At 45.7% G+C, this 23,445-nt stretch overlaps 1 protein-coding gene and 1 non-coding gene across 3 annotated transcripts; one reads left to right on the top strand and one right to left on the bottom strand.

Annotated features, from left to right (window-relative positions):
• Positions 1-2,827: 2,827 nt before the first annotated feature.
• LOC140905674 (U12 minor spliceosomal RNA) lies at positions 2,828-2,977 on the bottom strand. The gene has a single exon (XR_012156916.1). It is a non-coding gene; the product is annotated as a U12 minor spliceosomal RNA (small nuclear RNA).
• Positions 2,978-3,250: 273 nt separating this feature from the next.
• POLDIP3 (DNA polymerase delta interacting protein 3) lies at positions 3,251-22,784 on the top strand. Of its 2 annotated transcripts, none has more exons than XM_073327281.2 (9): positions 3,251-3,437; positions 6,681-7,074; positions 11,715-11,789; positions 15,300-15,395; positions 16,597-16,779; positions 17,468-17,545; positions 18,649-18,778; positions 20,141-20,207; positions 20,686-22,784. In XM_073327281.2, the coding sequence occupies exons 1-9, from the start codon at positions 3,331-3,333 to the stop codon at positions 20,858-20,860; spliced, it is 1,305 nt and encodes a 434-aa protein (XP_073183382.1). In that variant the 5' UTR covers positions 3,251-3,330; the 3' UTR covers positions 20,861-22,784. The 2 variants fall into 2 exon arrangements, with proteins under 2 accessions (XP_073183382.1, XP_073183381.1); XM_073327280.2 differs by having other exon boundaries at positions 3,252-3,437; positions 11,712-11,789.
• The last annotated feature ends 661 nt before the right edge of the window (positions 22,785-23,445 follow it).

Below are 23,445 nucleotides of genomic sequence, written 5' to 3'. Positions count from 1 at the left end.
TGCATTTAATGATCTGTCCTCTTCATTATTTACCACTCCTTCAATCTTTGTGTCATCTGCAAACTTTATGAGTAATGATTTTATGTTTTCTTCCAGTCATTAATAAAAATGTCAAATAACATAGGACCAAGAACCAATCCATGCAACACCCCACTAGAAACATATCCATCTGATGATGATTCTCCCTTTACAATTACATTTTAAGACTCATCAGTCAGCTAGTATTTAATCCATTTAATATGTACCATGTTGATTTTGTTTGTCTAGTTTTGTAATCAAAATGTCAAGCAGTACCAAGTCAAATGCATTACAGAAGTCTAATTATATTACAGCAACACTATTACCTTTATCAGCCAAACGTGTGGTCTTATCATAAAAAGATATTAAGTTAGTTTGACAAGATCTAGTTTTCAGAGACCCATACTGCTTGGCATTAATAATATTAACCTCTTTTAGTTCTTTATGAAGTCCTGTATCAGCCATTCCACTATTTTCTCCAGGAGTGATGTCAGATTGACAGCCTATAATTATCTGAATCATCCCATTTACCTTCTTAAAATATTGGCACAACATTAGCTTTCTTACTGTCTTTTGGAGCTTCACCATTGTGCCAAGACTTACTGAAAATCAACATTAATGGTCCAGAGATCTCATTGGCCAGTACTTTTAAAATTCTTGGATGCAAATTATCTGGACTGACTGATTTAAAAATATCTACCTTTAGTTGATGCTGTTTAATATCCTCTTGAGCTACTGTTGGAATGAAAAGTATTTCTGCACCATATAGGAATAATATAATTATTTATTACTTGTATTACCATAGCACCTAACAGAGACCGACCAGGACCCCATGTGCGAGGTGCTACACAAACACAGAACAAAAAGACGGTCCCTGCCCCCAAAGAGTCTATAAGTTAAGTAATACATCAGCTGGCTTCTTCCCAAACACAGAACAAAAATACGTATTGAACATTTTTGCCTTTTATACATTATTGTTGGCAATTCTATCATTTCCAGCTAGTAACTGACCAATACTATTGTTAGGATTATTTTGTTCCTAATATACTAAAAATCTTCTTATTGTCTCCATGTGTCCTTTTGTTTCCATTCCCAATTTTCTACAATTCCTAGCTTTTAAATTACATTAATAGCTATCAGAATCCCTCTATGTATTTATTTATTTATTTGAATAGCTGCTTTCACTTCCCGCTAAGGCAGGTTGGCTTTTTAACCAGTGTATTCTTCTTTCTTTATTGTGGGAGTGTGGGTTGGCTCTGCATATTTAAAGGACCAGCCTCAGAAAGGCACTATGGGAAGAAAAATGTTCCTGTAAGAGAGTGACTCTGCTCTGGAAAGAGTTAGCAGAAAGCAGAAAGTCACCAAGGAAGCTGTTCTAAGGAAGAGGCACCTTTGGTGCTGTGCCTGTCATCACTCTCTCCCATGGAGCATAGGGGGATGAAACTTCAGAAATGAGAGGAGTTGTGGAGGGGACATCTCCTACATGATTTCTGAGGACTGTGGGACTGATCCCACTGAAATGTAACAAAGCAGGGTAAACACCCAGAGCAGAAGCTGACCCGGGGGCTTTAGAGACCCCTGCAGCTTCTAATAAACACTGGGGAAGGAAACCTCAGCAAGGTCAGGCTCATAATTCTCCTGTAAGGGCTTGCTGACCAGGCTCCAGCAGAGCCCACTGGTGAAGCACACAGCCATCTCCGCACAGCTCACCTCATCAGCCCCTGAATCTGCAAATTCTAAGAGAACAGCTGGACACAAGTTTTTCTAAGACTCTTAGGAGTGAAAGATCATGTGTCATTGGAAATGCAATGTCTCCTAGACTTACCATAAAAGCTTGCAGAGTTTGGATTTACATTTATGCTTTGCACAGTTATCTCCTTTTTTGTCTGATTGTGAGTGGTTCCTCTCCCCCACAACTTCCCCAAAAATATTTAAAAGTTTATATTGCATCCATTAATGTTTTGCAGTATCTTTCTAGCTGCTGTAACTTATTGTAGCCTGGCTTGCCTAGACACATTGTACAACCAAAAAATCCACACAGCATAGGTGCTGGAACTAAGGGTGCTGGGGGTGCTGCCACCCCCCCGGCTAGATGTGGTTTCCATTATATAGAGGGTTTACAGTTTGGTTCAATAGCTATCAGCCACCCCCCCCCACACACACACACACTGTACAAATTGTTCCAGCACCTGTGCCCCACATAACTTATTTTTTCTCTCTCTTTCTTCCTTTCTGGGGGAGCCCTGAGTTTGTACCAATAGGGTCTGTAGGTTATTGATGTATAGACTGAAAATGCTAGGGCTGAATTTAGTATTTTGTTGGCATGTTGTTTATTGTATTTGACAGACTGGGACGTAGATTTCATTATATTAGGTTTCCCACTAATACCTCTTGGTTTGAAGTTCAGTCCGTGGAGAAGGCAAATGGAACTGAAACACTTTTAACTGGCAGGCAAAGATCTTCTCCTGCTTTGCTCATTGATCTGTTTCAGGAGACTCGCACAACACTGGCGTTCATATATAAAACGGGACAGGTCTGTTCATGTATTTTTTTCTTTTTTGTGCTGCAAAATTTTGCCCGCGCAGCCCCGGCGGGGGTCCGTGCCCGGATACGAGGGAGCCGAGATAACGAGTTCGCTTCGTTGGCCCCCTAGCCGGACCGGAGAACGAAACAGCTTTATGCAGCGCCGTGCCCAACCCTGCGCTCCGTCGCCGGCGCACTGAACCACGAGCGCTCCCTGCAGCGAGCAGCTTGGGCAGGCCGGACGCGCAGCTATTTTGTCTTTGCCACATCAGTAGGGGGGTGAGATCGGGCAGATCACGGCACCCGGGCATCTCGCTAAGTAGGCGAGTCACCCTGGGGGCGACCTGTGCCCGCGCAAAAATTCTTCTCACATTAGCAGTGAGGACCCGGGCGTCACCCCGGATCGTTATTTTCCTTACTCATAAGTTTAAGGCATACCGAAAAAGCGGCGCGGCCGGACGGGGGAGCCGAGAGGGGAGCTATAACAGTCAGGGTGAGCAAGGTGGCAGTTCCACCCCGGATCCAGGTCAAGCCAGGCCGCGGTCGTAGACCCTCCTGAGGCTTCCACTCGTGTCTCTTTTTAGCGGGAGCGTTGTTTTCCGGGTATAAATCCGCCATGGTAACCGGCCCCTTGTATGCAAATGACGAGGCTTCGGCCGCACAGGATCGTGGGAACCGCGGGCCTTTCCTTCTCTCCCTTTTTTGCGGCGCGCGCGCCCGGGAGGGGTCGCGCGACGCACCGCCGTGGCCGCGCGGAGCTGGGAGGGGAAGCGGAAGCAGTTTAGTCTCATGTCCGGGCCTCGCTCGCTGCGTCTGGTCTCTGGGCCCCGCGACAAGATGGCGGACCTGTCCCTGGACGAGCTCATCCGGAAGCGCGGCGTGACTGTGAAGGGGAGGTGAGCGCGGCCGGGGGCCCGGGCCGCAGCGCGCCGGGGCGGGGAGTCACCGGCGGGACCCCGAGCCCCACTATCGCCCCGGCCCCGGCCTGTTCCCTCAGCACCCGCCTCCTCCGACTTCTCATTGGCTGAGTCGCTCTCCCCTGGGACTCCTATCTTGATGCTCATTAGCTGGCCTTGCTGTCAGTCAGGGCCGGATGGGGGGGATGGAGAATCGGGGCGGAGGCAGCCTGGGGCCGTGCTGCGGGGGGGGAGGGCGGCAGCTTCTTCGCCGGCACCCCGGGGTACAGCACCCCACCCCCCCGCGCGCGGAGCCGGCCTCTCCCGTCTGGGGCCGGCAGCCTGGCTGTGGCTGTGCCGTGGGGGCCACTGAGCCCCTGGCGCGGGGGGCTGCGCCCTCGGGCGAGAGGCGGAGGCTGCCACGGGGTGCTTTGGGGTGCCCTGCCCTCTCCCAGTGCCCACCTAGGCTCTCCTCCAGCTTCCTGCCTCCGCCTGGGCAAGCCCCCTCCCCACCAGGGCAAAGGGCTTTGCTTGGGGCTTTTATCCCCCTGCTGACACTGCTGATCCGATGCTTTCCTCGTCTCTCAGCCTCCGCTACTTCGGCTTTGTCTACACCGGAGAACTGAACCAGGCTAAGCATAAAGGGTTCAGCAAGTCCACACTAGCTTTGCCTTGCAGCCACACCTGCATACACTGTTTTACGTGTAGGACTTGACATGTACAGTGTTCTTGGGTACCCTGCCTGTCGTTCCCAGCACAGCTCCCAGAAGCAGTGTGACAGTAATGGAAGGACTAGTTTAACCATTTGGGCTAGTCTGCACCCACACTGGCAGGAGTTCAGGCTGAAATGATTCAGACTAAACTGATATTTAGATCTGAAAAATCATAGTCTCCTTCGTATATTTGGTAGCACATATGCAAAACTATTCAGAGTACTTGTGGATGTGAAGTGTGTTATAAGGTAGTTAAGAGGTGAGAATGATTCTTAGCATAGAAAGTTTGAGTAGCAGCCGTGTTAATCTGTATCCACAAAAAGAAAAGGAGGACTTGTGGCACCTTAGAGACTAACAAATTTATTTGCTCAAATAAATTTGTTAGTCTCTAAGGTGCCACAAGTCCTCCTTTTCTTTTAGCATAGCAAGTATATCTAGTATAGACAAGACCTATGTGCCCTCTCGATTCTCCTGCCCTGTGTGCCCTCTCGATTCTCCTGCCCAGCTACCTTCTTCTCTGGCAGCTTTTGACCTTCCTCTTTGCCTCAGACACTTGATGCCCCTCAAGACCCTGTCCATGACTCTCTTCTGTCTCTCTGTGCTCTTCCTAGGCAATCCAATCCACTTCCATGGTTTTAGTTTGGGGAGAGGTTAGATTTGAACATGTGCTAAGGTGGATGAGTTAAAGTCTACTTTGTCTTGTCTAGCATCATCTTCTAAAACAGGTTAGCTTACACACATTGACTAGTGCAGAGTTTCTCAACCCGTGGGTTGGGTTGCAAGAAATTGGGCTCTCCTCCCTGCTCCAGGCATTACAACCTCTGGAGTCACAATGCCACTCAGGTTTGGTCCAGATGTCATGATGATGAGAGCCTCAATAGGCCAAATTTGAGTGAGTCGCACTGTAAACCCATGAGCCAGGTCAGAATTCTACTCACAAATTTGGTTCAGTCAGGGGAGTGGGAGCAAACCTGAGCAGCGCTGCAACCCCAGAGGTAGCAATGCCTGGGGCGGAGAGCCAAGCCCAGCCAGCCCAACAGCACAGGAGCTGCCACTGTGCTGTGAGTACTGGGCAGGACCCGACACCCCCGCTTCCCCCCCGCGCAGTCAGGATCTGACTGAAACCACCCCAGGACCTCAACGTCCAGAATATTTACTGGGGTGCGACAGGTCATAAACATTTACAGTTGGATCCTGAGCCCCAAAAGATTGAGAACTACTGGGATAGTATATTTTAACACACTTTTAAATCCTAATCTAGCTAAAGCCTTGGCTTTGTCCCTTCATTAATGCTTTCCTGCATGCTCGGAACAGTCTTATGCTGTTTATTACACCAAGCACTTCCTCTCTCTTTCAAAACCCTTCTTAACAGGAATCCTTACAACCTTCATTTGCTCAGCAGTAATCTGTCAACAGCATCCCTTACTTGAACATTTGTGCCTTATCTATTTCTTGTTCATGGTGTCTGACGTAGATGGTAAACTCTCTGATCCAGCTAATATGCCTTACTTGGTATTTGGCAAGCAGAAGAAATTTGTATTACTATATAATGCTGTTCAATAATACAGCCTTGCAAGATTGTCATGAAAATTAAAAAATCTAGGCATAAAATCTGCTTGCCCACTCAAACATTATGAAAGCGATAACTCTTATTTTATTTGTCACAATCAAGCTGTTAAGTAGAAGTTGTAATAACAGGAACAGAGTTATATGGAGTGATGTGGTTACTGGTTTCTCCTGTATTAGGGCATCATTCAATGACTACAGGAGTGATTCTCTACAGAAAAGTGACAGTCATTATACCACCTCCTTTTTTTTTTAATCATTGCTCTCTTGAAAACACTGATTTAACTTAATCCTCAGTACAGAGAATCCTGACTGATTTCAACAGCGTTAAGTAGATAGCAGTCTGTATAATTCTGCTCAGATGCTAACACTGGAATTGGGTGAATTGAAGTGAGAATGGCATAAGCCACTCACACATCCTAACATCTGAGGGTCATGCACTTCAAGAAAACGTAACTTGTGTCTGTCTGACAGGAATTCTTGAAAAGATGTCAATACAGGTTAATCTTGTTTTCTTCCTACCAGGGCATATTGTGTTACAAAGAACATATTGAAGAACAAGCTGAATCCAAAAGCATGGAAAGCTGTTTCTGTCCTTTTGGTCCTTGCATGGTTCCCCCAAAATAAACAACCCTTGAAGTCATAAGGGCTTCGATGGGAGCTGCTGTATGCTCAGCATTTATAGCTGCCTAAGTATGGACTTAGGAACCCGTTTTAAAAAATCTTGTTGTTTTGCCTTTTGCATTTCATATATATATTTATATATATAGTTTATAAATCATCTTATAAAACACCTAGGATCTTTAGATTAAATAGATTATTGGAATATCACTCTGCTGCTGTTCTGTATATGCACGTGCATATGCAAGGTTCTGTTTCGGAATACAGAGCTTTGTTTGCACCCACAGAAATGCTTCCATTAATGTTATAACCCACTTTATCAGTCCGAAATTTCTTTTTCCAGACTGAACACCAGGCCAGTATTTGGAGGCATTCGATCTCGAATTGGGATCCAGCAAACTCTTCTAAGTAGACCAACGCCAACCATCAGCTTCCAACGGACATTTGATGCCCGGCAAAAGATTGGCCTCACTGATGCCCGACACAAACTGGGAGTTAAAGATGCTCGGGAGAAACTGCTTCAGAAAGATGCTCGGTTCAAAATCAAAGGGAAAGTGCAGGATGCCCGGGAAATGCTGAATTCCCGCAAGCAGCAGAGCATGCCTGCTGAGAAGGTGACCAAAGTGATAGATGCCAGAGAGAAGATCAGCTTGAAAAGGAGTGCTCCTAGTGCTGCAATTGTAAGTCCAGCTGTGGGGACAGTGACCCCGGCCATGAAGATCACCAAAACAATTCAGGTAGGTAGTTACTGCTATCCTATCACTTGATCCCCACCATCTGTGCTATGACAGGCCAGTTACAATGATAACGGTTGGATAGATGAATCCAAATGATTAGAGAGGAGGAGTGTGGGAACCATAGTGATGAATTTTAACCCAGACACTGAAATAGGCATGCCTGGTTTTATGATGTCTGTGGATTTTTGGGATTCAGAGTGTTTTCTGCAAAATATGAGCTTTCATGTAAGCAAAAGTGATTCTAGTCCTTCTAGTTGCTAACAAAACCTTCTACATGTGACTAAGGCTGTGTTCTGAGTCTTCAGACAGACTGAAGTAGTAACACTGAGAGGTATGAAGCATCCCCATCTTGCCCAGAAAAAGTCTGAGGAAAATATAAGCATCGTCATTAACGTCTACACTGCTGATCATCATAGCAAAACACCCATCTGGACAGCGTGCTTGGATGTTCTGTTAATTGGATAGGACTGTCCGCAAGAATAAGATTACAAGTTAGAATATGCAGTTATTTGCATTTATAGCAGATATCTACATTTTTGGTCTTCATTTCCCCCATCTACTCTTCTATTCTAGCCCTTTTCCAGCACAAGCTGATGGTGACCTGTTTTAGCAGGAAAGTTCTCGTTTTCAGGAAGTGGCCTAGTTACTTGACAAATGATGAAACTACGGTTTTGTCCCAGTTTCAATATAACCAACTGATTGGCTTGCCATCTTTCCTCTGCACACTGAACTCTGACTTTACCCCCTTGCCATGGGAACAACCTTTCCCATCCACCCTCAGGCAGAGATGGATTAAGATTTATTGGGGCCCTGGGCACAAAGAACATTTGGGCCCCCCATGCTGCTCCCTGCTAAGGGGCTCTGCCTCATGGTCCTCCCTTTCCCCCCAAGGCCCTGTAGCCTGGCTGGAAGCCAGGCTGCTGTGGGGAGTCCTGGCCCCCCTGCCCAGGGTAAGTGAAGAGTCCAGGACACCCCACAGCTGCCCAGGCTCCCTGGGTGGCTCTTCGTACAGCCTAGGGTGATCATACATCCCATTTTGGCTGGGGCAGTCCCATTTTTAAGACCTGCCCTGGATGTCCTGAGGTGTGGTGGTGTTGTTGTTGTTGTTTGTTTGTTTTTTTTGTTTTTTTGTGGGTTTTTTTTGGCAAAACTGGGCATTTGTCCCATTTTTTCTTGCCAACTGATGATCAGTTGGCAAGAATAAATGGGATAAATGGCCAGTTTTGACAAAAAGGGACGGAGTGGTGGAGTGGCAGTATTTGGGGGTGAGCAGCAGGGCCCGGGCCAGCCTCGCCCAGAGAGGCAGTGGGGAATTTGCTCATTGGGCTTTGGCTGCCAGCCTGGCCAGCTGGCGGGGCCTTGGGAAAGAGGAGGAGCAGGGTGGCAGGACCCTGGAGGGAGAGGAGAAGCAGGGGGCAGGGCCAGAGTTCCGGTGCTCCTCCGGAGGCCCCCAAATTGGCCGGGGCTTCTGGGCACAGGCCCTCTGGGCCTGTGTGGTAATTGACCACTGCCCTAAGGTAACTTGAATCTCAGCTAACTCTGCTGGACCCCAGTGCCACCTCTCACCTACCAGGCTCCCCAGTGAACTACATGTGTACTGAGTGCAGTGAGTAGACCCAGATGTCACTGTAAAGGAAGTGAGGATGTTGGACAGCTAAAAGGAAAGGAGCTGGAGGAGAGCAGCAAACCACCCCACATGTACATAATAACTGGCACTTACAACCTGATCCTGACCCCTTCTGTCTGCTAAACTGTCATCCTCCCTAGGATGAGCACCACAGCTACCAAAACCTTTTGCTGAATCTCTTACCTGACCACTCTTCTCAACTGCTTCCCATGACTGCTAGGAAAAGCCATTTTCCCCTTGAATTTGGAGGACTGAATAGGACTTTTTTTGGAGCCCATTGATCTGGCTCTTTTCTCAGCTACAGGTTTTGCTTCAGAGCATCCTAACATGCTGCTTCCTTAGAAAGACCAGCGAAATTGCATATTACCTCTGCAGAGTTCCTAGTCCTTGCCAGCCTGGGGAGTGAGAGACTGGACCAAAGAATAGAAGCTGGCTCTCTCACATGATAGTGTGATGCATTAATTACAGTACAGTAAAACTTCCCATAGTCTTTGATTATTCAGATAGTTGACACTTACAGCAATCCTTAACAGTTAAGGTAAAGGAATGTGTACAGAGCTCTCAGCTGTGAGGCATTAGACTCTTGCAGCTGTAAGATTTAAGTGGCTTCTGAAAACTTGGTCTACTTTAATGACTTTACTGATATTTTTGACTGACTCCTCTTGCCCTACAGAGCTATCTGGTATTCAGACTAAGTAGTAGTGCAGCGGTTCTCAAACTTCATTGCACTGTGATCCCCTTATGACAACAAAATTACTACATGACCTCGGGGGTGGGAGGGGTGGAGCCTGAGCCCTGCTGCCCCATGTGTGTGGGGGGAGAGCGGGGGGGAGGAGCTTAGACTTCAGCTTCAGCCCTAGGTCCCAGCAAGTCTAATGTTGGCCCTGGTGACCCCATTAAAATGGGGTTGCAACCCACTTTGGGGTCCCGACCCACAATTTGAGAACCACTGGAATTTTGCATAGTAGAGTTAAAAACTGAACATAAAATCATCATAACTAAAACCACAGAGGAAATCCTACATGTGGTCTAAGATTCTTCACAGGTTTTGCCAAAATTCCCGGCTGTTTGCAAACGCCCCTGCTCACAACCACAAACTAAACTGTCCTGTTCCCATCAGACAGACAGCCATGTTGCCTTGGGATGCAGTCTTGTCAGATCTCCGAAATGAATGGAAGATTGATCATTACCTGAATGAGAGGCCTCCAAGGAAACCTCAAGGTGCTGCAGGAAGTGGTGGTGGTGGTTTAGTAGGAAAGACATTCTCTCTGAATCTGAATCAGTGGTAGAGTATGGAGCTAGAGGGAGCTGTGCTGTTGGAGATGCTCCCTTCTAGAAATGCAAAACTGAGGCTCTGACTGGTTGTGAGTATTAAAAGTTCCCATGCTAATTTTGCAAGAGGAGTATTAGCCGCACTGTCCTGGACAAGTTACATACTGCTCTCAAGATGGCTGCTAAACTGTTAAGAGACCCAGTATTCCGGAAAAGGAACCTTCAGTTGTTATAGCAATAAAATAAAAAACAGTAGGATCTTATTAGAGGGGAAAAGGCAAAATGCCACATTTATTGTGAATACAGAAAGAATCATAGTAAGCAGTTAGTTATAGCTATAACATTCCATTCAATTTCATATTTATTCACACATTCATTCATATTTACACACACACACACACAGGTTCTGCAAGGTTATTATCATAGTTACCAGCCTTAGAGTTGCTAGTGCCAAGCCACTGGCCAGGTGGCCTGGACATGAGGCGGGAGCAGGGCCTTGTCAGATGCTCATCTGTTGCTCCTGGAAGTTGGTTTGCAGAATCAGACCCCAAAGTTCTCACTTTCTAGAGTCCATTTTTATAGGAATTGATTCCTGTGCCAGTCTATGGGAATTGCTTCATCATGCTGCTGCTGAATCAATCAGCAGATGTCACATTCCTGACTGCTCCGTGCTGCCAGATGTTATCTTGTTCTTCAGTTCTCCCATCCTTGAGGCTGTTGGGTGGATTCCAGTCTGCCCTCTGGGGGTCCTCTGGTTGTTTCCACTTGACGCCTTCTTCCGCAGATCGACACTGGATTCTTAGGCTGGCACCTCCCTGATCATTCAGTTATTATCCGCACCAAGCATCCATCCACATACATCCTCTATCTCTATTTTAATCACAATTGTTAACAAAGAGAGATAAATACAACAAAAGGGCGGGGAGTCTCTGTGTGCTGTTTCTGTTGTTACAAAGTATTGCTTTGAGAACAGACACTATCTTAGGATGTACTAACACAATTAGCAGCCAAAAACCAAGAGACCTTCCTCTCAATTAGTAATACCCTGGAATTTAAACTATGGGGAATCAAACTCATTTGTGATTTTATTTCAGAACTTCTTTAATATGATCCAACACAGTTATGGAACGGTGAAGTTGTAGACCCTGGGTTTATTCCAGTCTCACAGCACCAAGAAGGGCAGTCAGCAGATCCTGTCACTTAACTGTGTTTAATATTTATATATGCACAAGTCTGATCTTAGCCCTGCAGGTTTTAAATTAATCTCCCACTAATCTTGAGCCAAAGCACACATAATTGGAAGTTATAAATCCTCTACCTAGGCCTCAGCTCTTAATTCCTTTGTTGTTTTGGCTTGGTATGTCATGCTGAACACCTACTGCAGAAAAAAAAAATTGATTCTGCATTATTCTGTTTCTTCCATGCTTCTAACTGAGGCTTTGTCTCTATGTCCTACCATGTCATGCCATGGTGTATATGAGAGCAGGGGTGTGAGTCTTCTTTAAGTATTCTTGGAATGAACGAATGGCTGCCCTGTTTTGAGACTGGGAATGGCAGATTCTGGTGTTAATACTTTGGTTTCAGAGTAACAGCCGTGTTAGTCTGTATTTGCAAAAAGAAAAGGCGTACTTGTGGCACCTTAGAGACTAACCAATTTATTTGAGCGTAAGCTTTCATGAACTACAACTCACTTCATCGGATGCATACTTTGAACTGTTTCTTTCCTCTGATACCACAGCAGAAGGCTGCAGCCCCAGGACACTCTCATTCTGCAGGAATGAGGATCAATGTAGTGAACAACCACACACAGAGACAGGTGAGTTCCATTCACTGGCAGTACTGGTACTATCCACTTGTTGTTGTGTGTTTTCCCCAAGGATTAGTAAATGTGACGGGGGCACCTTTCATTTTCCTCTGGGTTCCAGTATCTTGGAAAGAGAGGAATTTGAAAGTTGTTTCACAGCTTGACTCTTGTGTGTGTTCTTGTGAGAAAGGTAGAAGGAGGAGAGGCCTAATAGAGGGGGCCTTTTATATTTTAGCTATCTTACATGACAGTTCTGAGAACACAGTGTGGTATTTCCAACCTTTGCCTTTCTGAGTTTTAAAGTTTCTTTGCAGAATCCTCTCCTGTGTTCCTTCCCTCCAGACTCTTGTCATAAAATCATTGGTAATATTGCACCAGATCATGCAGTCCATTTGTCCAACATCCAGCCTGCTAGGCTGAATCTGATTGTGATCTGTTTATAAGTGACCAGGTGCGTTATGTGGGGGGTTCACCTGTCTCAGAAGTTCTGAATACTGGTTCCTGATGAGGCAGGATGCTGGATTAGGTTGACCAGAGTTGTGATTTAGCCGGGTAGTTCCTGTGTTCATTAACTGAGCACACCTCCTCTGGAGGTCTGAGGGAGACATCTGACACTCTGCGCTGTCCCTTTCTTTACCATATTTGCATTTGAAAGCTTTAGCGCCAGCCAGCCTTGTAACTCTTTCTTCTTCTGTACCCAGGCTCTTGTTTCTTTTGGGGTTTTCCTCTACAATAGCTCTCAAATCTGTTTTTTCCTCTTCATAGCTATGGTAAAACCTTTTCCATGTCTTGGTCATCTCTTGCCTTGATTAGTGTAATTACCTTCTCTCTGGCCTCCTTTGGTCTTACCTCTTAATTTACTCCCCAGACTCATCTGCCCAGAATGCCATTGCTTAGAACATTTCTTTCTTCCTTTCTTCTGGCAATGTTGCTGCACTCCATGAATCCCTTCACCAGCTTTCTCTTTCCATCCATGTCAGATACAAGCCCCTTGTCCTCATCCTCAGTGTTCCTCACAACTCCATCCCTACCAACACTTCTGCTCTCATTTCATCCAACCATCCCTCTTTTTACATTGCTGCTGCATCTCTTGCCTTCATGTTTTCTTCATTACTGCATCTTATGCTTGGAACAGCCTCCCATTTCCTGTGTCCCAACCAGAACCCGGGTCCTCTTTAAATCCCTTCTTTTGCAGATCCTTTCTTCACTGATCTCCACACTTTGTGAACTGTTTCCCTGAGTATAGAATCATAGAACTGCAAGGGACCTCAAAAGGTTATCTAGTCCAGTCCCCTGCACTCGTGGCAGGATGAGGTATTATCTAGAACATTTCTGACAGGTGTTTGTCTAACCTGCTCTTAAAAATCTCCAATGATGGAGATTCCAAAACCTCCCTAGGCAATTTATTCCAGTGCTTAACCACCCTGACAGGATGTTTTTCCTAATGTCCAACCTAAACCTCCCTTGCTGCAATTTAAGCCCATTGCTGCTTCTCCTATCCTCAGAGGTTAAGAAGAACAATTTTTCTTCCTCTTCCTTGTAACAACCTTTTACGTACTTGAAAACTGTTATCATGTCTCCTCTCAGTCTTCTCTTTTCCAGACTAAACAAACCCAGTTTTTTCAATCTTCCCTCATAGGTCATGTTTTCTAGACCTTTAATCATTTTTGTCACTCTTTGGAGTCTCTCCAATTTGTCCACATCCTTCCTAAAATGTAGCGCCCAGAACTGGACGCAATACTCCAGTTGAGGCCTAATCAGCACGGAGTAGAGTAGAAGAATTACTTCTCGTGTCTTGCTTACAACACTCCTGCTAATACATCCAAGAATGATGTTTGCTTTTTTTTTGCAACAGTGTTACACTGTTGACTCATAATTAGCTTGTGATCCACTGTGACCCCCAGATCCCTTTCCACAGTACTCCTTCCTAGGCAGTCATTTCCCATTTTGTATGTGTGCAACTTACTGTTCCTTTCTAAATGGAGTACTTTGCATTTGTCCTTATTGAATTTCATCCTATGTACTTCAGACCATTTCTCCAGTTTGTCCATATCATTTTGAATTTTAACCCTATCCTCCAAAGCACTTGCAACCCCTCCCAGCTTGGTATCGTCTGTAAACTTTATAAGTGTACTCTGTATGTCATTATCTAAAACCTTGAAGAAGATATTGAACAGAACCGGACCCAGAACTGATCCCTGTGGGACCCTACTTGTTATGCCCTTCCAGCATGACTGTGAACCACTGATAACTACTCTCTGGGAATGGTTTTCCAACCAGTTTTGCACGAACCTTATAATAGCTCCATCTAGGTTGCATTTTCCTAGTTGGTTTATGAGAAGGTCATGCGAGACAGTATCAAAAGCTTTACTAAAGTCAAGATATACACCTCTACCCCGATATAACACGATCCTCAGGAGCCAAAAAATCTTACCGTCTTATAGATGAGACTGAATTAAACCGGGGTAAGTAGAGGAACCTCTCCCCACCCCAGCTCATCTCCGCTCCGCCTCCTCCCCTGAACGCGCCACCGCCGCTCCGCTTCTCCCCCCCTTCCTCCCTTCCAGGCTTGCCACGCCAATCAGCTGTGGGTGGGGGTGGCGGCACAGAAGAACCGCTTGCAGTAACACAAATTCGGATATAACGAGGTAAAGCAGCACCACTCCCCGGAGTACTACTGTACCGCGTTCTATCCGAATTCGCATTCTATTGGACCACATTATATCGGGGTAGAGGTGTACCATATAGCTAACATATATCTTTGTGTTTGAGTTGAATTATAGGCTCTTTAGGCAGGTATCTTGGCTTTGTGTTTTGGAAACAGCCATATGCATTTATGCTTCCCCTTAAAAACAATATTGGCTACAATGAAATGCAAGTATTTGTTTTGGAGTTCTCCGCAGTGTTGAGGGTAGGGATTCAAAGCATCTAACAAATCTTGGAAATTAATTGATCATTCAGCAACAAAGTATGTCCACCTCCTCAGCACAGTGTTTTCTGGGAGTGGACAGGCATCTAGTGTGTTGAAGAACACAGTTTATTCAAAAGGAATTTTGGACTCTCATGCATTTGTCAGCCATCTGCTTACCAAAAAGTCATGTACATATGCTTTAGGCTGATAGCTGGCAGGATGCTAAGGAACAGCAGGCACTAAATTTTCACTCTGTTAATGTTGTCCATGAGTCCACATAACGTCTAGAGATTCAGAAATACGTATGTAGCTGCAGTATTTCTGGAGAACTCTCTGTGCCGTGGCATCCCTGAGAAAAAGGTCACAGCGTGAGGGCGTTCTTGTGTACACTTGCTTTTTTAATCAGATTTGTCCAACCTCAGCTCTTTGTCACTGAGTTGTGAGGGCAGGAGCAAGGCACAGAGAGGGGCTGTTGCTACCATCCCTCTGACAGTGAGCAGGTCTGTTCCTGAGGAGGCTGGAGTTGGGGAGAGGAAGGTGACGGGACTGGTGTCATCTAAAGTAAAACCACGCCATTGTGAGACTTCTCTTTGCTTGCTGTTTGTCTTTAGGGCCTGTATGATATGGAAGATGATGATGAAAGCGTATCTCCCCTTCCTAGCAAACAGATGAAAATCACGACCACAAACAGCTTCCTACACAACGCGGTAAGGGAGTGCCTCAACAGTCCCCAGCACACCATGCTCACCTTGGGTGGACATGCAGGCTGCAGCTTTACAGGGTTTATGTTCTTTTGAAGTATGTAAAAGATCCCCTTGGAAAGTGTTTGCCCTCAGCCCCTCCCCTCCCGTCATGCCTGTGCTTCCAGCTTTATCTTGCAGGTCAAAGGAATCCCCTTTGGGCTCCATACAGTTTTACAAGCCTTTTGCAGCCAGAATGACTGCTTACCGTCACTGGCAGGAGATTCCTGCATGTTGGCTTTTGGCTGTCTTCCCCTTGTGGGGAATAGTTCCTTGAACCTGGCTCATCATTGCCTGAGCATGCGAGTAGTGGAAACTTGCTGGTCCCACTGATCCAAGACTGGACAACTAGAGAAAGAGATCCTCTTGCATTGCAAAATAGCAGATTGCTGCCTATCAGCAGGCACCAACCATCTGGGGGAGGGTGGAAAAGAAGGCAAATAGATGTGGCTGTTCTGGCGAGCACAACCTGGTTTGGTCCATCTAAGTCAGTGCTGAATCAATGCCACTGAACTCCTGGAGTTGCCAGCATCTGACTAAGATTTAAAACTGAGCTCCTGACCACTTGTGGTCATTAAAAATTCCTGGATTTTTTTTTTGCAAGAGTAGAGATGTTAGTTCCAATACACTGATCACATTCCAACCATGATCATTATATTCTGCTGACCTAAAACTCCCCAAGCAGCCCCCAAATGGAGATGTTATTCTTCACATCTCTTCCTGTGATACTAGGTTAGTGTTTCTGAAGAAGATTGGCCACTGCATTCTATCCCATAGATAGTTAAATCTTAATGGATGAGTGATCTCTGCAGGCAGTTTGCAAAGTGCTTTGGGATCTTCAGGATGGATAATGGAAAATGAAAATCCTTCTTAACCGAGCTTTACTACTGCAATGTGCAAACAAGTACCTTTTAACAATGCTTGTCTGCAAGGAGCGGTGACGACTGTCTTTAGGGCTAAATGCATCCCTGAGTGCTTTAGCTGATTTCCCCAGCCAGGGGTGGAGCTGCTGAGAGCCTCCAATAGCTCATAAAGTCATCAGACTGGGAGGGTGTGACAGCACCTCAGTGTGTGTTGGTAACTCTCCTTGGCCATTGCAGCTTGAAAAGGGGTTTCTGCTTGAAAAGGTTACATCTTTCAAGTATGCTGTTATTCACCCTTTGTTTAGGCTGGGCTGAGTGGCAATAAGTTCTCTCTTTCCAAGACCGTCCCCCTCACCAAAGTGGTCCAGAATGACTCCTATACAGCCCCCCCAGCACCTCTCTCTCCCATTCGGACAAAGGCCCTGACAAACATGTCCCGGACCTTGGTGACCAAGGAGGAACCACCAAAAGAACCAGCACCTGTTGAGGTGAGTACAAGAAAAGGGGTCTGCCTTCTAGTGGAGACCTTCCAAACCTCTAAAATCTGTCTAGATGAACTGGATGGAGAGTTTGCCTCCACATATCCCTCCCACACCCTCAACGTGGGATTTGTTACTTAGAGGGTCAAGCCAATCTGGAATCTAGAACCCACTTCCAGGCATTTTAAAGCTGAATCTGTCTATGAATCCTCATTTACTGCTAAACAGTAAGAAGAGGGAACGTGTGGGCTTCCCATCTCGATGCTTTTGTTGAATTTTCTGTCCCCCAAAAGTCCTAGCAGAATCCTTGTTACTAGGATAAAAGTTAAGAAATGGGTGGTTACTTGGACACCAATGATGACTTGAGAGACCAGTGGGATTTAAGGTTTAACTGACTGATTGTTTACATGTGCAGGGCTAAACTAATTGTCACACTTTGGGTTGGGATGGAAAAATTACTTCAGAGACCTATCAGCAGGAAAGATGGGCTTTATCTGTAAAGATCAGTTGGGCTGAGTTTGAGGGAGCTTAGTACCCTCTTAGCTTCTCAGCATTGTTTTCCCTCTCCCTTCTCCCATTTGCCTTCCCTAGGGCCCTATTTGCTTCAGTTTATTCATGCTTTCTCTGCCATGATGTCTTCTCTGATAGGTTTTGCTCTGTCCTTCTGCATATGATATACTCTTCTTTGTGTTGGCAGCCGGTGTTCAGCCCTTTGGAAGGTACAAAGATGACTGTGAACAATCTGCACCCCCGAGTCACAGAGGAAGACATTGTTGTGAGTGCCATTTATTGCTGGGCTCTGTGTGGCTAGAATTTCCCCCATGCCCCTCTCCATAGGTTTGATTGCACTAGCCACATTTTGTGTTGGGGTAGGGGTTGGCATTTGTTTTTTTGGAAGAGTTCTGAGGGTTCCCTACCTTCCACTTCTTAACCTTTATGCTGAAGAAAAATCCCTTTTAGGGTGCATTGAGACCATCTCTGATTGGCTAGAGAAGTTGATATCAAGGGATACATGGCATTGTTCTTACCCTTCTACTGCCTACCCTCCACACCCTAAACCTCCACAGCATTTGTACATAGTAAGTCTCCCTTGTGCTCCCAGCCCCTGAGCACTAAACATAGGCCCCCTCCTGGCACCCCAGCTGGTTAGAATTTTAATTCATGTTCTTTTCAGAAAAGGAAAATAAGGAAATCCATTTAATCCCACTTTGGAAAAACCTTCCTCTCTCCTTCAGTTAGACAGAGAGGGGTTACCGGGTTTAACTCCAGGTATTTCCTGTGCTATTAATTCTTGTGCTATGACTGAAGTAGCCTTGAACTCTTCATCCTTCAGTAGTGTTATTACAGGTTGCAAAATAGGTTGATTACTATCAGACACCAAGTACTTATACCAGTGGTGAGCAACCTGCAGCCCATCAGGATAATCTGATTATGGGCCGTGAGACATTTTGCTGATATTGACCGTCCGCAGGCATGGCCCCCAGTGGCCGGGTTTCCCGTTCCCGAACAATGGGAGCTGCGGGAAGCAATGGCCAGCATGTTCCGGTGGCCCCCGCGCCGCTTCCTGCAGCTCCCATTGGCTAGGAACGGTGAACTTGCGGAGGGCCATGCCTGTGGACAGTCAACATCAGCAAAATGTCTCGCTGCCCGCAATCAGATTACCCTGATAGGCTGCAGGTTGCCCACTACTGACTTATACCAGGTAGGTACCTCTAGACTGCTAGCTATTTCACTCCCAGAATCTTGAACTACTTAACTGTGGATGTGGGGGCCCTCTTTCCGAGTTTAGCCCACCCATGATAAGACTGTCAGATCAAAGCAGTAATTCTAATGTGTCACTGACAGCAACCATAGCCATGACTTGCTGTCTGTCCTCAGGAGCTGTTCTGTGTGTGTGGCGCTCTAAAGCGAGCCCGTCTTGTGCACCCTGGAGTGGCTGAGGTGGTCTTTGTGAAGAAGGAAGATGCCATCACAGCATATAAGAAATACAACAACAGATGCTTAGATGGTAAGTTTGAGGCTGGAGTTCAAGGTGGGGTGCATGAATCAATCAAAGGCTTTCCAGCTCAGTGCAGATTTCAGAAGGTAATTCAGAGTCGTCTTGTGCTGCTCAAGGAGAGTGTGTGTCAGGGAATGCTACTGATAGCTGGACAAAGGGGATTGGGGTTCAGTGCTATAGGTTTTATGTAGGTAGTTGAGTATCTCCACTGTCCATCAGTGTTGTTTTCAAAATCGATTTCTCTAGGGGAGAGGTCTAGCTCAAAGGTAGTACAAGGAAGGGACCGAGAGACTTTTTTTTTCTTTTGGACCATATGAACTGGAACCATAAACTCACTGAACCTTAAATCTCACCAAATGAGGGTCAATCCATCCTCAGCATCATATCCACTCGTTATACTCCACACCTGAACGTAGCCATTGTATGAAGAACATACCCTCATATCTCAGTGTCTGTACTTTGACCCATTAATCTTTTGCCTCCAATCAGGGATATTGCAGATTATGTATTCCTTACCCCATCCTATCTTAAACCGAACTTCACACCCCTTGATAATCCCCCTTGATAATCTGTACGTAATTCCCTGATAACCAGAAACTTCTACGCTTAAACTCTGTACCATTCACCTTTTTTTTTAAAACATCTTAATAAAAGTTTTAAATCTGGCGTCCACTGAAGTTAAGAACACAAAATTATCCCCACCAGATAAAACTACTGGTGCATCTAAGCCAGTATGCTGTCTCCAACCCCAGCCAATGCTGGACACTTCACAGGAAGGCATGGTGTCCCTACTTGTGCAGTATAACGAACCTGTTTTTTGCAAAGGCCTCAAGGCACATCAAACCATTTCTGAAATCAGGGATTTGCAAAAATGAATATCAGTCTCTGTATGGATTTTGAATAGTATAGTGATTCAGCTAATACAATTTACCTATATATAATTGTAGATGGAAATTTGTTGCTGACTCTAGATGGCTTTTAACTTGCTCTTTGCCCTTGAGCTTGAGGATTGATGGCTCTTGTAACTTTATCCTAGCGAGCAAAGTCATGTAAGATGCAAGCAGCTCAGAACCAGAGATTCTCCTGCATCTTTGCTAAACCATTGCAGCCTACTCTGCAACTACTCTGTAATTGCTCAGCCAGCTGTTATCTTGGTGCTAAAGTGTTGTAATTGCATTAACCTCTTATGGTAGCTCTGCTGCTGCTTGCAAGTGCTCTGACTTTGCCATGACTCGAGTGAAGCGACGGTCTCTAATGGTTCCCCACAATTCCCCAATGTGTGGGGCTGCGTCTGCTCACCTCTGTCTGCACGCTAGTCTAATGCTTCTGGGGTCTATGGGGATATGAAATTTGGCTTTGGATTTTTTTTAGGGCAGCCAATGAAGTGCAACCTTCACATGAATGGGAATGTCATCACATCAGATCAGCCAATCTTGCTGTAAGTGCTCAGGGTGGAAGAGCCAAAAGAATTTGCAGGTTCTGTTTTGGGGAGGACTTTTGAGGTGAGGTGCAGAAGAAAAATTTTTCCATGGTAAATTTTTCTCACAAGAAAATCCTCTGTATCCCTCTCTCACCTACACCCCTTCAGCTGCATCTAGCCCTGGGTTGCAGATGCTACCTTTCCACTCAAGGAAAACAAGATGAGACTCCTTCCAGAGCCCATCAGTGCTAGCCTGACTGACTGCAGGATTGCTCCTGAGCAATGCAGTGCGTTTCCTTCGCATGCACCTGAGTTGAGTGTGCTGTAGTCTGTTTCCATAGGATCCCTAGCTCCTGCTGGGACAAGGAATCCCTGCATGGCCAAAAGCATATCTTAAGCCACGTACCCAATGTCATGGAGGGGGAACTGTAGCCTCTGAGCCTGCCCTAGACTTATGGTGTGATGTTAACTGTTGTGTCTGTTTTTCATCATGCAGTCGATTAAGCGACACCCCCTCTGTGAAAAAGGAAGTAGAACCACGGCGGTCGAGTGCAGGTGCCTCCTCAAATCCGCCAGCTGAGGTGGACCCTGACACCATTTTGAAGGCGCTCTTCAAATCCTCGGCGGCCTCTGTCTCTGTGCAGCCCACAGAATTCAAAATCAAACTCTGAGAAGAGTGGAGGCGAGCAGTGGACTGGAAAACTTGCTGAAGGCGTGAAATGGGGAGAATCGCGTGGGAGCGCAGGTGTTACTGTGGTTGCCCACCTTGTGCTTTTTTGTTTTCTATGATCGCTGCCTTCCTGTACAGTAGTGTTCCCTCTCATGTGTGTATTTTCTGTTTTCATAGTTGGAGTTTTCTTCCACATTTTTCCAAGAAAATAACCTCCCCCTTCTGCCAGTGAGATATATTACCAAGCATAGACCCATGTAACTCCCTCGTTTGCTCCACGCCCCCTTGTGGCCAGCTATTAAAAGTGCAACCAGAGATTTTGAGGGAAGGGGAATGATAAACAGCACCTCTTGTCCTCAAGCTAACAACCTCTGACTGAACGGTGAAGTCCCTCTGTTATTGTCCCTTGATACCAGATTTAATTTTTAAAGCTGCTGCATTTGGGGTGGAGCCAGGTGTGATGCTCGGAAGCAAGTGGCGTTTTGACAGTTTTATATCATGTGCACCTGGTAGGATACAACTTCTGCCTGGCTGTTAGATGCTTTGCTGATCAGCAGCTGTGACACTTGGAAGCACTGAGAAGAATCTGGCTCCCCTGCTTATCAGCCGATGGAAGAGTTTTGGCTGGGGGGAGGATATATGCACAGGTGCAGACATACAGCATCTTATCTGCTGTCACAGATAAGCCTCTGCTATTATCCTGGTGAAGTTCAGTTTTCAGTAACGCACAGAGGGGGAGAAAATAGCTCAGGCTTCTGTGTAATGTGAATATATCAGCTCCTTAGGGTACCCCAAGGTGATCTGCCCTTTCTTCCCTCTTTCTGGACTGACTTCATATGAGAGCAGGGACTTTGACCAGAAATACAAGAAATCGAGTGTTTCCCTTCCCCTTAGGTTGAATCATATCATGTTCTCCCAACCCCTGCTGTCAATATAGGGACATGAGTTTTTTATTGCGTGAGGTGGGGACTGGGAAGTTCCTCTATCATCCCCATTCCAATTTTATGGAGAGGAGTGGGCTGGGGAGTAAGTTATGTACTAATATGTAGGAAGTAATCCTCTTGTCCACCTGCTCTCAAGGAGTATCAATTGTAAAAGGGCTCCATGTGAGCTATGCTTGGCTGCTTTGCAGAACAGCTGCTCATGTACATGGGCTGGAAGGATGGTGGAGGCACTTCATGGCCTCAGAGGGATGGCTGTTGGGAAACCAGTGTAAGGGATACAGCAGAGAGGGGAGCATGGAAACCAAGCAAGCCCCAGGTCGAGCCACAAGAATGTACCTTCCAAGCAGGGACTGTTTGTCTGTGATGAGCCATTGGCCACTAGGTGGCACTTGCTATGTTCCCTTTGTTAGCATAGCATTAACCCAGTGAAAACTGGGAAGTCCAGGTAGCTCTAATTGTATTAGTTTCAATTGTATTATGAGAAAAGAGGGAAGTGAAAACCACCCCAAAATCTGGCTGAAGTTTGAACTTAATCCTTCCAGCTATGAAACTAACCAATTCTGTTCAGCCCTGCCGACATTCCTTAGTGAACTCTGTCCAGTACCATTGTAGATTGAGACTCCATTTCTTGGTGGACCCTGTGTTTCTTTTGCACTCTTGTTTTGTGCAAACTTTGTTCTGTCTGGCGGGTACAAACCATTCCTCTCTCATTTTATATTGCTCGTAGCCATGGAAAGAACTGAGGACTCACAGAACTTGCTTTTCTGTAGCAATTGTATCTGAAGAATAACTGCAGTTATCGGGGATTCTTCTTGTGAACTGCAGGTGTGTGGGGGAAGGGTTTAAGACTGCAATTGTTCCTCTTTTAGATCACCCATCAGACATCTGTGTTTTAATAAAAGGGGGTGGGAAAAGGGAGTGTTAGGGATTGGAGAAGACTATGTATTATCTGTTTCAGAATAAATGTTTGTTATACAGAGATTGGATTCTAAACTTCTTAAGACACTGGGAAGTTGACAGAGACCAGGTCAGTTGAACTTTGAATCAAGCCTGCTGCTTCAGTGGTAGAAAGAACTTGGGAAGTCTCAAATTAGTAGTGTTGGTTCAGTGATGAATGCCATACATAGTTAAGCACAAGGTGGGGCTCAGCTGAGGCAATTGGTACTAATATGACAAAGCCTTACAGCTTTGGTGCTGAAGTTCAGCCCAGCTCACTATGTCATCAACATTATTACCAGCTGATAGCTGGCTGCTGTCCTATGATGTGAAATGAGATCGGTAGTCTTGGTGTAGTTTTTAGTAGATAGGTATCACACTACCAAAATGACAGGTTTCAGAGTAGCAGCCGTGTTAGTCTGTATCCGTAAAAAGAAAAGGAGTACTTGTGGCATGTTAGAGACTAACAAATTTATTAGAGCATAAGCTTTTGTGAGCTACAGCTCACTTCATTGGATGCATACAGTGGAAAATATAGTGGGGAGATTTTATATACACAGAGAACATGAAACAATGGGTGTTACCATACAGACTGGAACAAGAGTGATCAAGAAAGGTGAGCTATTACCAGCGGAGGGGGCAATGGGCTTTGTTGCAAGGATAGGTGTAGTAGGTAACTTCTGGGTACTCTTCTGGGTCTGTCAGT

Source organism: Lepidochelys kempii, chromosome 1 (assembly GCF_965140285.1).
Source record: "Lepidochelys kempii isolate rLepKem1 chromosome 1, rLepKem1.hap1, whole genome shotgun sequence".
NCBI classification, from domain to species: domain Eukaryota; kingdom Metazoa; phylum Chordata; order Testudines; family Cheloniidae; genus Lepidochelys; species Lepidochelys kempii.
This window is presented reverse-complemented; position numbering and strand designations above follow the sequence as displayed.